General features: G+C 48.7%; 1 protein-coding gene across 3 annotated transcripts in view; it reads right to left on the bottom strand.

Annotated features, from left to right (window-relative positions):
* dip2ba (disco-interacting protein 2 homolog Ba) overlaps positions 1 to 16,264 on the bottom strand; it is a 36,631-nt gene that overhangs the window by 7,712 nt on the left and 12,655 nt on the right. For 2 of the 3 annotated variants that reach the window (XM_035522389.1, XM_035522391.1), the window contains exons 2-28: positions 11,867 to 11,938; positions 10,098 to 10,244; positions 9,877 to 10,002; positions 8,945 to 9,172; positions 8,698 to 8,835; positions 8,213 to 8,332; positions 7,867 to 8,064; positions 7,688 to 7,779; positions 7,489 to 7,599; positions 7,257 to 7,380; positions 7,036 to 7,145; positions 6,858 to 6,960; positions 6,164 to 6,228; positions 5,154 to 5,247; positions 4,926 to 5,045; positions 4,652 to 4,766; positions 4,423 to 4,562; positions 4,156 to 4,292; positions 3,988 to 4,068; positions 3,711 to 3,838; positions 3,457 to 3,571; positions 2,905 to 3,106; positions 2,586 to 2,698; positions 2,224 to 2,247; positions 1,144 to 1,224; positions 224 to 347; positions 17 to 138 (exon numbers count right to left, since the gene is read on the bottom strand). In XM_035522389.1, the coding sequence (XP_035378282.1) occupies positions 17 to 138; positions 224 to 347; positions 1,144 to 1,224; positions 2,224 to 2,247; positions 2,586 to 2,698; positions 2,905 to 3,106; positions 3,457 to 3,571; positions 3,711 to 3,838; positions 3,988 to 4,068; positions 4,156 to 4,292; positions 4,423 to 4,562; positions 4,652 to 4,766; positions 4,926 to 5,045; positions 5,154 to 5,247; positions 6,164 to 6,228; positions 6,858 to 6,960; positions 7,036 to 7,145; positions 7,257 to 7,380; positions 7,489 to 7,599; positions 7,688 to 7,779; positions 7,867 to 8,064; positions 8,213 to 8,332; positions 8,698 to 8,835; positions 8,945 to 9,172; positions 9,877 to 10,002; positions 10,098 to 10,244; positions 11,867 to 11,938 (3,230 nt within the window). The remainder of the gene's footprint in view (positions 1 to 16; positions 139 to 223; positions 348 to 1,143; positions 1,225 to 2,223; positions 2,248 to 2,585; positions 2,699 to 2,904; positions 3,107 to 3,456; positions 3,572 to 3,710; positions 3,839 to 3,987; positions 4,069 to 4,155; positions 4,293 to 4,422; positions 4,563 to 4,651; positions 4,767 to 4,925; positions 5,046 to 5,153; positions 5,248 to 6,163; positions 6,229 to 6,857; positions 6,961 to 7,035; positions 7,146 to 7,256; positions 7,381 to 7,488; positions 7,600 to 7,687; positions 7,780 to 7,866; positions 8,065 to 8,212; positions 8,333 to 8,697; positions 8,836 to 8,944; positions 9,173 to 9,876; positions 10,003 to 10,097; positions 10,245 to 11,866; positions 11,939 to 16,264) is intronic. The other variant, XM_035522390.1, reaches the window with a different exon arrangement.

Consider the following 16,264-nt stretch of genomic DNA (forward strand, 5'->3'; position numbering starts at 1 on the left):
CGTGCGGGAGACTCACGTCTATGATCATGCGCACAGTAGGCAGCGTGGCTGCCAGGTTCTGTGGGTGAGGGGGGCGCACCGTCACCGGGATACAGCCGGCATACAGGCAGCCGTAGAAGGCAGCAATCAGGTCTATGCCTGCGTAGGAGGGGATGAGGAGAGGTCAGGTGCGTTTCTGGACACCCAGTCATGCTAGGGTCTCTACGGAGAGAGGCCATTTTACCGGGAGGGTAGAGCAGCACCACGTTGTCTCCGGTGTTGATGCCTCCTCTCTCCTGCAGGGAGGCAGTGATCTTCTCCGCTCGCTTGTGCAACTGCAAAGACGTGGCTGTGCTCACCGCTGCCCCCTACAGGTCAAGGCAACATACACGGCATTACAACTGTGTGTTAACTGCTCTGGCCAGATCTGGTGAAGTATGGGAGCACACTTCCAAACCCCTACTGGCAGAACACATTTTGAGCCATTGTTCACTTCTGATTTTTTGTTCAGACTGCATTCGCTTATAGATGTGCGGGGGCTGCTCTCTCAAAAGGTCACCCACACACACAGTTCACGTGACTGTTCACATTGATGAAGAGACCTGCATCTGTCTAATGTCACTCCACTCGTCTTTCAAAATGACACGCATGCACATGTTCATACGTTTTGTCACCTGGGTCATCACCAACAACAAAATGTCATATTTGTGTTAAAACCAACACGAGCAGAGCAGTTTCTCAGCTGCACACGACCAGGGCATGAAGGTGAAAAAATCAAGCCAGGTGGCTAGCTTCAGCTGCTGTCGCTATTCCCCGCCTCACTGCCAGGGCTGGCTAACGACGACAGCGCTAAGCGCACGCGTGTAGCCCAACAGCCATGTGAAGTCTGATCTGACCATTTTCATTCATGTAGCATGACATCTCTGGGACCACATACAAAAAGACACTCAAACTTGATTTGTAAAGATTGGATCTGTGTGCCTACACAGCCCTGTAGAAATAAGGCAAAAAAAATTAAAAAAATCGGTCACTGCATCCTGGTTATGTAAACATATGTAATTCCTAATTCTAGACAAAGCCACAAGCCATGCATGGACACCAGCCACAGCTCCACCCTCAGCTCCACCCCTCGCTCCTCCCCTCGTAGCGTTCCATCCGGCTCACCTTGGCATTCAGCAGCATGAAGAGCACATGGTCTGGGTCGGTCTGCGCTCGCCACTGGAGGGCCTCAGACAGGAACTGGTGCTGTAACACACACAGAGTCTCAGCCTCCTTTACATGGCTTCACTGAAGTAGTGATCACACACCACCACCACCTACCCAATTTACATAAACACACCATTTAGCAAGAAGCACATTAATCAAGCATTACATGTCATTGGAAGGACAGCGAAGACAAGGTAGTGCAAGACGAAACATTAACAAATGAGGAAAATAAATGAGCTTCCGGACAGCAATACTGGGGGCAGGCAGAGCCATTAACGCAAGGTGTGTGTTGTTCTGTGTGAGTGAGACGTACACCTGAAAAACACACACGCAAATTCCAAAGCAGGAAGAGGCTGATGCAAACAGTGAATGTACATGTGTGGTACTTTAAGGATGAGTGAATGCAGAAGTTTTAGGTTTGTGCTGAATAAAAACTGAGTCTACTCGAAGCTCTGAGAGAGCTGATTGACATCATCTCCAGCCACCTTATTAGAAGCACTTGTCTTATATGTACACTCACGGCTCACGTTCTGAGCTAGACATCTTCTGCCGTAGTCTTACAACAATCTGTTGCCCATCTGACATCATGCACGATGTCAGCCATCTTCTACGCCGCACCTCATTAGTCAGTTTCTTATCAAAGAAACATTTATACACACACACAACACACTGAAACTGAGTGACGCAGTGCTGTGACCACGTTACAGTGAATGTAACTTCTTCGATAAAGCCTTGGGATCTCAGCCTCAGGTCACAGTTAAACCCTAACAGAACATACGGCACGCGATGGAGGTCTCGCCGGAGCAGATATTACAACAGTGGAAGCACTGGAAGCGTTTATGGAGAGAAAACCTCCACAACAGAGAGCAGGTTGCTCTCCCCACAGCCTTGGACAAAGACAACATGTTTCGAATGGTTGTGTGTGGCCGCTGGCAATGGGGAGTTACAGCTCAGACACACGCACTCCTTAAGAATTTGTGTTGTAAGCTAGATGTGCACACAGACGCGCGCACATGGTAGTGCAGGGGTCAGGCTTACCATAGTCACAGGCCACATACAGAGCTTGAGGCCCACGGCATTTAAGAATGGAAAACAGAGAGAGGAACAGAGTCACCCCCACCCGCACAACAACACTGTTGACACGTCTACAATTCCATTACCTGTTACTGCCTTTAACAGAATGGAGGACTTACGAGGGCTGAAATAAAAAGTTAAAACGAACTCCATCGGGGTCTGCACTAACAGACAAGGCCACACAAAAGGCACCATGTGTCTCTCCAAAGGCAGGGCAGTCACTGCGCTGTACTGAGTAGGTGCACTTTGATGAGCATCATTCAGCAACGCCTTATCCTTATAAAGGGCGGAGCGTGACAGGCATTCAGCCTCCGCCCCCTACACACCTTCCTGGACAGCTCCTGGTCCTCGATGAGAGCCAGCTCCCTGCCAGCAGCCTGGGCGATCCTCTTCCCCGCCACCAGGTTGCCCACCATGATGGAGGCGGGACCAACCCCCACTGTAGAGATGGAAAAACATTACATGAGACAGGGATTTCTGTTCACTCTGCACCAATCAGAACCTCAGCTGATAATGATACCTACTACAGAAATCTAGAACAGAGTCATAAGAGCACCAGCGTAAGCAGACCTGACCATAAGGAGCTGTTACCCCACAGGAGGTAAGTACTGCAGGTTTATAAAGGCAAAGGCTAGCAGCTAGTACCTGGCTGTTTCTGCCGGGGTTTGGGCAGGTTGGTCACACACGTGTGTGGACACATGAGGATGTTGCAGGGGTGGAGTGAGCCCTCCAGGAAGCAGTGCTTGGTCTCGGACACGTGGATGCCCCCCAGGGGGGTCTTGGGTAAGGTGTTTGCTGGCACTAATGCTAAACAGTACAAGCCCACCTGATGGATACTGTCAATGGCCTAAGAAAGCCAAGAAATGTTGTCAGCAAACTTAATGGAAGAGAATTTGAGACTATTCCACAAATCAAGCTATCAAAGGCATGTGTAGCATTGTGAAATATCTTCAATGCTTATAAGAAGAAATACACACATTGTAAAATAGTTTGATTACTTAAACAGTGCTATTTAAGTGGTGGTAAACCGACGTCTACAGTGTTAAACTAACTCAACTCCTTCAGTGTCTGTGTCCAGCTGGACATGCATAGAGTGCAGGGATGAGTTCAGCCTGCTGTTACTGAGCTCATAGATGATGTGGGGTGTGTGTGTGTGTGTGTGTGTGTGTGTGTGTGTGTGTGTGTGTGAGACGAGACCTGCAGCACGCGGCTCATCCACTGGAAGCTGTCCTCCTCGCTGGCGTCGGGCCTCTGCTCTGCCACAATCACAATCCGCTCATCGTAGAATACGTTGACGGAGAACACAGCAATCCTGCAGCAGACACACACACGCACACACATGCAGCCTGCCATCACAACCTGCTGCTCACCCATGTGAAGGCACATTTGACTCTGTGTGTGTGTGTGTGTGTGTGTGTGTGTGTGTGTGTGTGTGTGTGTTGAAGGCCCACCTCCCCCGGTAGACCGTTTTGACAGGCTCCACGGCCAGTGCTGTGGCAACCAGGTCGTCTGCATTATGCCTGCGCCCACTCACCAACAGCAGCCCTTCAGTCTTCCCAACGACAAACACCAGACTGCCCTGTGAGGACACACACACACACACACACACACACACACACACACACACAAAAAAAAAAAAAAAAAAAAAAAAACAACACATGACAGAGAGGGAATGGTTAAGACAGGCCCCTCCTGCCAATTTAAAGAAAGATCAGCGATAATCCTTACTGGTCCCACAAAGCCCAGGAGTCCAGTGCGGGTGAAGGTGACATCTCCGATGGGGGTTCCACCCGAGTTGACGGGAATGACCTACACAGGGGCACAGTGAGGCGTAAGAGCAGGGCTCGGGAGCATGGCACTGTTCCCACAGTCCTTCAGGGGGTTTTTAATCTGCACCTCAAACGTGTTCTTGGTAACTCCAGAGAGGCCGTAGTACATGGTGCCCCCGGCCCGGGAGTTCAGCACGATCTCTCCAATCTCGTCCGTTTTACACAGCATGGGTGACCCATCTGGTTTGACGATGCACATCAAAGCTGGAACACAGGGGAGAATTGCGTCAACGGTGAAAGACTGGCCCATGCGAAATGACAGGGTGACCTGGCACGGCAGCGGCGGCCCTGTGGGAGGCTGACGCAGAGCGGGGAGGGGGGAGGGGGCTCGCACCTCCAGGCATGACGTGGCCCACGTCCTGCACGGTGAGAGCAGAGTTCTTGTCCTCCGTGTTGACGCGGATCACTCCATGGCTAAGACCTCCCATTGAGAGGACCGCTCTGGCAGGGAGAGGGGCACCACGAGCACCAGGCCTGCGCGCACACAGACACATGACTAAGAGAATTTGTGCTGTGAGCTAGACGTGGGCTACCCAGGTGCAGATGCTGATCGCTGTGTGTACCTGCGTATGGCTACCGTCATAGCCTCTGGGGAAGAGGCACAGGGGCAAATGACTTCTGGCTTCAGCCCATGGGACTGGAACACATTCAAGAAGGCGTCACATGATGACACTGACCCTAAAAAACACACACACACAGACACACACCAAAGCTTTAGACACAGTGCGTAAGGAGGGGCATGAGAAGATTGAGAGAATCGTCAGTGTTGTGTGCTCATTTAGTGTGATACAGTATTAGCACAGTTAAGTGTCAGGTGTGCTAGTTTAGCTCACTCACAGGGATTAGCACCGTCAGCTACGATCAGCATACGCAGAGAGGACAGATTGATGTCCTTCTGCTCTCGGTGAGCCATCATAGCCCAGTGCAGGTCTCGACACTTCACAAGGGCCACGCGCGCTACACACACACACGCAGAGTCCCTTCATTGAAAAAAATGCCACAAGTGTCTAATTACATTAAAGGGTAGAGGTGAGTCTCTTTCAGGTGACTCTCAGGGCTTCTCACCTTTGCTGACATGGACCCTCTGCACCCAGGACAGTGGGCATGCTTTCATGACGGCGTAGGGCACACTGATGGTATGGATCCTGTTCATCACACTCTGGGAAAAGGAGAACAGACACGGTCATTGGCAGCCAAGTGGACAGGACTTTGGGTGGTCAATCAGAAAGGTGCAGGTTCAAGTCCCGGCTCCAAAGACATTGGGATATATGAACAGAAATGTTTAATTGTGCTGTACACATGTGTATATGACCAAATAAATGCAGTCCATCTGGTCTCTTACAGTCCAACCCAGAATGTTGTGACATTTGTTGTAAAAAGCACTATATATAAAGTCACTTCAACCCACAGTGACTCAAATCTGATTTTTTTCAGGGCTGTGTGAACACACAAATCAGCTGAGTCACCTTCCTATGTGGTCCTACATCAGATTCATATCTGATTTGTGGCTACGTGACTTGAACGAGCAGATGGGATTTCCTATGGCTCTTTGCCCCTACGCATGCGCTCAGCGCTGTTGCCGTCAAAACAACAGTAGATGAGAACAGCAGTGACAACAGCAGCTGCGATAACAGCTAAAGCCAGCCGTGTTGCGCTGTAGCCTGACCATGTACATCTGACAAACTTTGAGCTGCCATCCTCCAGAGAAAGATCCAACGTAATAAGCAACCAGCACGTTCATGTTGCGCATTTTAACAGCATAAGTTCTATCACAAATGTGATAGAACTTTTTGTTGATAGTGATGCAAGTGAAGTGTAAAAATGTGCTGTGCTAAAGATAAACAAATTAACATTACAGACATACACAGGTCAGAAGCAATTATTATCTGAATTGTCAAGAAAAGCAAATCAGAACTGACCAAAATTGGAAATGAACAATGTGGCATGTAATGTGGCGCAGCCTAATACAGGAAAGTAACACAGGAGAATTTAACAGAGGGCTTGGCACAGATGTTTACTGCAGAGTGTTTAATGCATTTGAGTTAACAGATGGCTTGGCAGAATTTAATACCCACCGTTAACACCCCATGCCACAAGCCCATGTCTTTCTTGAAGTCCAGAACATTGACCAGTGTCTCTCCTAAGACAGTCCACACACACACACACACACACACACACACACCATATATTTCAAGTCATTGTTTATGAAACCTAAGATGCAACCAAGTTAGTTTTCAGAGTGTCTGCATCCTCCTCACTGCAGGGACAAATCCCGTCTTGTTCATTAACCCCCTTCATCACTATTGGACGTGTAGTATAGTGGTGCTTAGTCTTGAGAGGGCACAACACAGCATGAAATATTTATCAGACCCAGAACACATGCGTATCTGAAAGTACGCTTGACTGAAGAGCTCAATCAATTATTTAACACTGACTGGGTTCTCTGCTTTGTTGACTGCAGAGTTCTGTTTACATACTTGCCTAGATACATATCAATAAACAAACGCACACACACAGACACACACGATGCAACGTATTTAACATTATACAAGATGTCTGGATTGTGGATTACTGATTTAACTGTATATAACATGTGCGCCAAATGTTCTGCTGTGTGCTGGTGTCCTTGTGTACTTTGATAAAACCCCACCACCTACAAAGCCACATAAATATCCAACCATGCCATTAGCATTTATAACGTGTGGCATTTGAAGTTTGTTGTGCAGTGCGAGGGTGTCGGTGATGATGCAGTAGCGTAGCATGACTCACCTTCACAGTAATTACAGGCCTGAGTGAGAGCCTGGCAGTGAGTCAGCATGGAGACTTTAGACACAGCCACCCCCATCACTGTGCCTTCCTTACTGGCCTTGTACTGGAATCACACAGACCACAGTATGAACAAGGCTCTCTCTCTCGCTCTCTCGCTCTCTCTCTCTCTCTCTCTCACCTCAATGTAAGCTGTGTCAGTGTTGGCAGTGGGTATGTGAGGCTGCCAGTCTTTGGAAGGCTTTGTAAGATACTTGGTGTCGGTGACCACCCATCTGAGTCGAGGCCACCCTGGGATTATACACACAAAAATACACAAATACAGTTCGATTCAACTACTAATACTTGCAATTAACTATATTTAAAAGCAGAAATCAAAGGGACAGGGTTTGTCGTGAGCACCTTTGAACTGGACGATTTCTCCATTAGGCGTTTTCGGAAGCCCCTTAAGACAGATTTCGCTGGTGAGAGCCAGGCTGATCCCACAGCTACCCAGTAAAAAGCCAATCTGCTGACTCCCTGCATCCTATCACAAGCAGGTCACAACAATGAAGAATAAGTTTGTTATTAACATACCGTGTGTTAATTTCATACAAAACACTACTGTAGACCTTATACCGTAGAGCTGCCGTACCTTCCGAGACAGAGGCACCTCTATGGGAACAGGAATAACTTCTGCAAGAAGACACCCGTAGAAAGCCACCCAGAACATGCCAGGGTCACTGTTGGGGTAGACCAGCGCCACCTAGCGGGCAAAACCACCCAGGACAACAGACTTGCTTTAATTTTCAATGTGCAGGAGTGTTGAGCATCACCACTGTCTCTTCTCTTACCCGGTCTCCAGGTCTGAGCACCGGCTCGCTTTTGGTGCCCAGTTTGTTCAGGAGTGTGTAAGCCAGTTTCAGGCTGCGGCTCCAGAGTTTACCTACGGCACATGGGGGAAGGGAGCAGAGTCAGTGGAGGTCCGGGGGTCAGGCAGGCGACTGTGGAGCAGCTCTACTCTGGGACTCACCGTAGGTGAGGGTGTACAGGGGCTTGCCCGTGATGTCCAGGGTTGTGAGGGCGGGGCTCTTGGCTTGTGTGGCGCCCCAGCGGGCCAGAGAGGCCTGCAGGGCTGGGGGCCAGTTACTGACCACACCCAGGGGCTCACCCTTCACTGGGACCATCTGCCGGCCCTCAGGCCGTGGCGTGTTAGGGTCGGGCCGAGGCACTGCAGGACACACCAAGGAAAAACAATAAGAAGATCACATCTCCATTAAGAGCTTGGGCAGGTGCACTGTGTTCCTGCAAAGTGACTCTAACGACCTGTACGTGCACAGTGTGTGACACTTACAGGTCTAAGCTGAAAGGGTTCCTACCTTCTACGATTTCTTCAGCGTCGTCCAGGAAGAACTCACTCAGGGGGGGGCGCTTGGGTCTCTTCAGGGTGTTCAATAGCTGCTGGATCTTAGTGGAGACTCTACTGTTTACTGGAACACCTAACACACACACACGGTTACCTCAGGGCTTCTCCGAATTGCTATCTCTACGACACTTCAGCAATGTCTGAAGAAATGGAAATGGCTGGGTAAGCAAGAATACTGCAGCATTGCAACAGTCTGCATTACTGCCATTTAAAGGACGGTGAAGACAGCACAAGCTGTTCAGAATATCGGGAACAAAAAGTCTCTACAAACTGAACTGCAGACTGCAGCTGGAATGTTCACAAACAGCTGTTAACTCTAGTATGAAGGGCTCAGAAACCCAAGCTGTAAATATCAGTGTCAACAGTAGGGTTAACAGTAAACATCAGTGTGAACAGGTGTGTGTGTGTGTGTGTGTGTGTGTGTGTATAGCTGCTCACCGTCCGCAGTGTCCATCATGCTGGAGCGGCTCTGACCACGACTCATGCCCTTCACAGCAGGCCCGGTGCCCGTCTCCCCACGGGGGCCTCTCTCCTGGGGCACTGAGGAGGTGATGTCAGGGGGCACGTTGCTGCCATCTGCAGGAGGAGAGGTTTGTGCACTGGAGTCATGGCTGTGAAGGGGCTGGAGGCGACATTAAGGGCTGTGATCCAAGAGGTCAGAGTACGTTCAGAGTGTGTGTGTTACCTATGCGAGTGTGAGCCAGCACATCCGCCAGAGCGTTGCCTTGGGTGTGGTTGTGACCTTGACTCTTGCTGCTTTCTCCATGCGAGAGCGTGGAAGAGGCGGACGAGGACGTGGACGAGCCCTGGAGTGAGCGGTTGATCCAAAACTCTGAGCTCTGCAGGCTCTGAGCCAGTGTTGCTGCCTGTCGCCGGCGCAGAGATCCCTCGTCTTCTGAGGCTGAAGACGTGTCTACACACACACACACACACACACACACACACACACACACACACACACACACACACCATTATTACAAACATCAGGCAAACAAAGGAATAGGAAGAACAATGGTTGTACATTGTTCAACAAAAGATTCAATTTATGACTCTTTAGGGAATGTTTCAGCGTCTCACAATAAAGGTCTTCTTCGTTTAAATTATTTTGGTACAATTCAGAACTGTTTAAACATGAATGTTATTGAAAGAATTACTTACATGGTATTAGCATATAGAAAATAAAAATAATTCACCAGGTGTTTAAGTTCTGGGTTTAGTGGATCTGTGCTAGCCTGACAAATCACCTTTGGTCAAATAAAACTGACATGCTTCATTGAATATTATTATAATCAATTATAATTCCAAACTTGAGTTCATTAATCCCCTTGATTAGCCACATCTGGATGCATCAGTGCAATTGTACAGGACTAACATGAACACACACAACAGCACTGATCTCTGTCCTCCGCATTCATCTGCTCTGATAACACAGAAGGAAATGACAACAGTGTGATGACATTTCTTCATGAACAAAAATAGGAGGCCGCTAGCAATACTTCAGATTAACAAACCTTTACCATGTCATGTCATGGCTAGCGCAGGGACAGGCTAGCACTAGGCCCAGCTGGTGAGACAGGACAGAAGGGGCATCAAAAAGACGGTGGGTGCAAGACCCACCTGGAGGAGTGCAGTTCTCCACAGGGGACTGGACGAAGGCTGAGCGGCGCTTGGTGGGCATAGGCAGCGCCATCTTCTGCTCTTTATGCTTGGCCAGTGCTGCTTGCACAGCCTCTGTATGTATATCTGAGACGGGCGGGAGAGATAACCGTTACTGCTGGGCAGAAGGTGTTGGGGTTATGGTGATGAGGAGGACTGGGGTTCTGGTGTGGTTGTGTTACCTGATCTGTAGCGGTCATCACGGGCTCCTCCACTGCGATGTAAGCGATGGTGGCGGGTGGAAGAGGACGACATGGCGTCTGGGCTGGGTGAGGAGTCAGCACCAGGACCCGGAGCTAACTGGATAGTCTGCAGGCCAGGGTCCACGTCTACACACACACACACACACACACACACACACCGTATCACAGCACACTCTGGGACGTCATATAGCAAAGACACTCCACCATTTTACTGCGAGTTATACTGTGTATGACTATGTATGTGACGAATAAACCAAACTTGAAACTTGAATATCCTATTCAACGTGAAGAAACCACCACTATAAGAATGTCCACTGCAAAACACACAAGTCACTAACTTTGCATTTCACATTTACACACTGAGGAATACACAGTCAAAAAAAAAACCCACAACAGAACACAGGCAGATGCCCTCAGAGAGCTTCTGGGTGAGGGGAGGGTAGCAAGGGGTCGCATTTTCTGCTTCAAAGCCCCAAAATGGCATATTTGAAGGCCTTATCGCAGCTGACATTAAGGGATTCCTACTGCACACAGACTTCCCCTTTAAAACATGCCTTGCAGTGTAAACAGCCCACAGCAGTCGAGCTCCGTGTTGAGCTGGAAGGCGGTGGACTTCTCCTTAGTGCTGGCCACAGTGCAATGTGCACTAATGACACCTGCACCACTTCCTGGGCCAATGAATCAGCACAGCTGAGAGTGTCAACAGTGACTCAAACACATACCTTTTCTCCTTAACCTCCTTCTCTGCCTCTGCTTGCGCGTGTGTGTGTGTGTGTGTGTGTGTGTGTGTGTGAGAGAGAGAGATCAGCTGCATGTTGTAAAGTGTAAGTCTGTGTAAGTCTATAGGTATTGAAAGCAGATGTACAGTAGCTAGAACAGGCCTGTCGTGTCCTGTCAAACCACTGGTAAGCTTGGATTGGCAGGGCTGCTGACTTTTGATTGGCCTACAATTGCCAGTGGGAGTGGCCAATATGCTTGCATTTCCATTATGACTGTATTGGTTGATCATCCCCCAACTGAGAAGACCAAAAACAAAATAAAAATATATAAAAAATTATTGTGTGTAAAAAATCCCACCAGAAAAATGTAATTAAAAAATGACCAGCCACAGATATGACCTAAAACCCACATTGTCTGAGCTCAATGTAATGGGCACTGGCCAACAGGTGCGTTAGGAGCATGAAGTTAGGAGCACAGAACTGCTCGGCCTGAGCACACATGCCCAGCAAGGCCAGTTTCCCCTTCTACCACTAGAGGGCAGGAGATAGCCATACATTCAATCTTGAAGTGACAGATTACACCCAAGAAAGCAATGAAGCATATTGCCAAAATCAGTTATAGCCTTAAGAATGAACAATATGCAACAACTTGTATAACCTAAGCAAATGCACCTGTGAGTGCAAACCAGATGCCCCCTGACTGACTGCCAAAGACAAAGATATTTTAACTGAACCGAGTTCAAAGAATGCTGCATCACAAATGGTCACAATACCAATCAAGTAACACATCAAAGTTAATACTGCCATGTGGATTTAATACACATTCAAATGCTGTATGTAGTTCTGGAAAAACTGTAACTTGCTGCAGTTTTCAGTCAGTAGAGTACAGTATAGCAGCAGCCCCCCACCGAAAGCCTAAAGCATGACTCACTGAACAGCCGATGTGAGGGTGGAACAGAACGGAGAGAGAGAAAGGGACAAAGGGAAAGAGGGAGAGAAGGGTGTGTGTGTGTGAGAGAATAAGCTTACTTTGAGTCTGTGGTATGTAAGGGGCCAGCAGCTTGGCTCGTTTCTTTTCATAGCCTTTCTGTGTAATGTCACCTATGAAGAAACACAACAACAAAGTTAGCATAAACAAAGACACGTGCACACACACACACACACACACACACACACACACACACACACACACACACACACACACACACACACACACACACACACACACACACACACACACACACACACACACAGTGTCCATCCTGTTCCCGTGTCATGTTTCAGACGAACCTTCTTCCTGCTGTAGCTGATGCCACGGGGCTCATGATAGGTCACTGCTTTGTTAGAATAGTGTCATCTGAATTTCACTGAAAAAAATTTAAAATGCTGTGTGTGTGTGTGTGTGTGTGTGTGTGTGTGTGTGTGCACATGGGGGAAGGGGTTATTACTGTTATCCTTTCCACCAGACCTTGTGGCTATAACGCAGACAGAAACTACAGGTTCTGTAGAAACCTGCCAAGAGTTTCCAAAAGCCTTTATAACATGAGAATATTAAAGAACAGAGTGATCAGACAGAAGAGCAAACAAGTGGAAAAGCAGAAGGAAGCAGAAGCCATGTGACTCACAGCGAAGACCCTCCCCTCTCCACCCTCTCTCCCGTTCTCCCCTGCCTTTATACTCACTCTCTCCTAATCCAAGCAGATTTTGGCCTTGACAGCCACTCCAAACTTCACTACCAGCACTCCGGGTAAAGTCCACAGTGAGAGGTCCCCAAAGCACAAACTGACACACACACACACACTCTCTTCCCCTCTTTCCCACATGTGCATGACCACAGGGCAGAAACACAATAACAGGCTACAGTATGTTGGGGAAGGGAGGAGAGGGACTCACACTTGCACACACTCGTCCGTGGGAAACAAGCTGAGCTGCTGGCTGGATAAGCCACCTGCTCCAGCAGTAGATGCTCCGGGCCCAGGCCACAGAGGGGCAGCGGAGCCGAGGTGTGTAGGCAGGCGGCGGGAAGCCCCGGCCCAGGTGATAAGATTAACCTGCACTGTCGTGTTTGTTTTGGGCTCTCAGTGCCAAAAAAGATCAGGATGAACCTCGATATGAACTCAGCAAACAAAAGAGTCCCAGAACAGACGGGCTGTTTAGTGGCGCCGAGGAAGCGCATCCAGCAGGGACAGGGAGATTTACTCGGGGAGAAAAGCAGAAAGAAAAGGGGAATAAAAGGAGGGGTGATGAGAGGAGAGTCCGAGATGGAGAATGAGGGAATGAGACAGAAAAGGGACTCTCTCTCTCTCTCTCTCTTGCTTTGAATGTGCAGAAAGACAGGCAGCATTGAGTCTGTTCACGGCTCGTTACCCTCTACGCCTGAGAATGTGGCCTAAAAAAACCAGCAGCCTTCAACCCCCCCCCCACACACACACACACACACACACACACACACACACACACAGAGAGGACACGTGTGCTGGTAAACACACACATGCAGAGAAACAAACTTGTGCGCGCACACACACGCACATGCAGCAAGTGTCACACAATTTCATACACCTCTCCATTTTGTAGCCAATAAAACTTATTAGCATGAGCATAAACAAGTGACGTGCCCTGTTTACTCCAGTAAGAAGCTAACTACTGTCACCAGTCCTGAAAAACAACTAGGACTCCCGCAAAGCAGAAAACTACCACACTACCGAAAGCCTGTACACACACGGCTGTGAAGGTCTACAGCTGATATGTCATCTCACATTGTGCAAGGCATATGGAGTGCTGAAGTAGTGTGTGTGGCGCTCTCACTGGGACAGTGTGTGAAGGCTCTGTGTTGGGTAGCTGACGTAATGCAAGAGGCACAGACACAGAGGAGGGTCTGTGCTCACACAATGACAACAGCAGCAGCAGTAGCAGCCTTCCGCACACACACTGGCACTACATCACCAGAACTGAGACAGCTTTATGTATGCTAGTCAGTCACACACACAGTCTACTACCACAGAGTCTCTCGCTCTTCTGCAACCACAGAGCATCAGTCTGACAGGAGGATTAGGGGTGCCTTAGGAACCATGGGATATGTAGTGTAATTTAGTTCCCATAGAGACCGGTGATGTTTGCAGGACAAAAACCATGATGTAGATGTGTGCGCGCGCGCGTGTGTGTATGTGCGCATGTAATATTCAGTGGACAGGATATGAACATTCCCCCACCCTGCACAGACTGCCAAAAATGGCCCCAGTGTATTCATAAAGAGGAATGTGCTGATTGGATGAAGGCCGGGGCCAACTGGCCAGCGCACACACAGTATTAGCCAAATGGGAGAGCTGGCCTGCTCAAACCCAGCACAGCCAGTCCCGTTACCCAACACAACTCCACACAGCACCTACCATTACCCAACACCACCCCACCTCCAATAACCCAAGACCACACCACAGCTATTCCCTTTACCCAACACCACCCCACCTCCAATAACCCAACACCACCCCACACAGCCCCTCCCTTTACCCAACACCACCCCACACAGCATAACCACTCCCATTACCCTACATCAATATGAGCAGAACGTTAAAATTTATTCACACATCTGAGTGAGAGTGTGAATTGCTTTTCCACCCTCAGGATGTTGTGTTTGTCACTTTTCGTTAAACATGTAAGTTTGATGTACACGTCAAGGTGTGTGTGTGTGTGTGTGTGTAGGTCCAGCACAGGCAGTGGCATAGGAAATGATAAGCTTACAAAGCTTCCTGCTCCATCAGGCCTCAGGGTAACTGGAAAAACCCAAGAGTCTAGGGAGGAAGTGCACCCCCCCACACACACACACCCGCACCCACAGTGACGAGGGTGAAAATATTTCACCACAGGAGTGCTGTGTAGATTCAAAAACAAGGTCTCTGCTCAAGTCTTCTCTCCACAGTCCAAGCTCAACCCAGCAGAGAACAGTGGTATTAATTCTGAAAAAAAATCACGTTATTATAAAAGCCTAATCATGACAGGTCTGAATGTTTATCTGCCATGGTGGCCAAGTCCTTCAGGGGCAACCCATTTAATTCCCATGGGAAGGTTCATCTGTTTGTATACCAAACCCTTTTAAATCACAGGACAGACAGAACCAAAGGCAGGTATAGAGATTATATAGACCCACTGCCCAATATGACCTGTGACCCTACAGTTACTTAGATATACACACATATGTTCACACACACGCGCATGCTCTGTGCATTCAGGCCCTCCAAGTTCAATCAAAACCTAATCGATCCTAGCTTTCCATTTTCACATGTCCAACTGGACGCAGCCCCATCGCAGGACTCAGCAAAGAAACAGACGGGCCAACTTTAGCCAAATGGAGCACAGGCACAGACAGACCCAGAGTCCAGAGTGAGTTGGAAGCAGCGACGTCTGAGCCACAGCTAAATACAACACAGACGCTATTTGTGGACGCTAGCCCCCTCACAGCAGACGGCAGGCCTGGAATCACAGAAGTGCACGTGTGAACTTGCTAAGACTTGATTTTACACACACACACACACACACACACACACGTGCACACAGATTAAATTCACTATTGAGCCAAACTATGTTAAGTGTAACCAGGCGTCCTTGTTAACTGAATGATGAATTAAACCTGAAGTGAAGCGTTTAGCCACACAGCAACAAAGCCCATAAAAGGCCACAGACAGCGGAGAGGTGTGTGTCAGGGTTACCACAACGAGGTCGCTTGGTCACACACACAGTTGATATCGGATGACCAAGGTACAGCTTGACCTGAGGACTCACTTGAGCATGTGCAGTAGTCATTCACGCAGTAGGGGGGCGGAATTTACATTAAATCCTGTCTAATCTCTCAAAACACACACCAGAGTGAGAACCACAACGATACCTCCCCAACTGTCACACACACAATGTATGTACAAGTGGGGCATTTCATTCTGAAAGCATGCTAATCGGAAGGGAAGATAACGCACATTGGAGATATTACTCCATAAGTGTGAATTATTAATTTTTTTAAAAAGCATAGTTGTAGGAGACCTGATGGCTGAGCACTGTAGGGACAGCAGCATAACAGCACAGCAATCCCCCCAAATCTGGCTTCACATTCAGTGTGACAATCCCACACCATGTAATCCTATATTACACAGTGCTGGAGTGGAGTGTGAGCAGATTGGCAGGGTCGTGGCGTCCCTTGCTCTTAAATGTAGCGTCTGAGCCAGTGTATACAGCACTCGAGGGTCTTGGTAAGAGTGAAGCTAGAAGTTCCTCCTTCTAGATGAGTGTTTTTGGAGCATTTGTCCTGATCTTGCTCCACACACACCTGGAGAAGGGGTCCAGCCTCCTCGAGGCCCTGGGCCAGGCAAGCTGCATGCTGAGAAACTCTAGATACCCACCAAGAAATAAAAGAACAGTTGCTTTTCTAAAATGTCACACCAGTCA

This window comes from Electrophorus electricus, chromosome 24, assembly GCF_013358815.1.
Source record: "Electrophorus electricus isolate fEleEle1 chromosome 24, fEleEle1.pri, whole genome shotgun sequence".
Lineage (NCBI taxonomy): Eukaryota > Metazoa > Chordata > Actinopteri > Gymnotiformes > Gymnotidae > Electrophorus > Electrophorus electricus.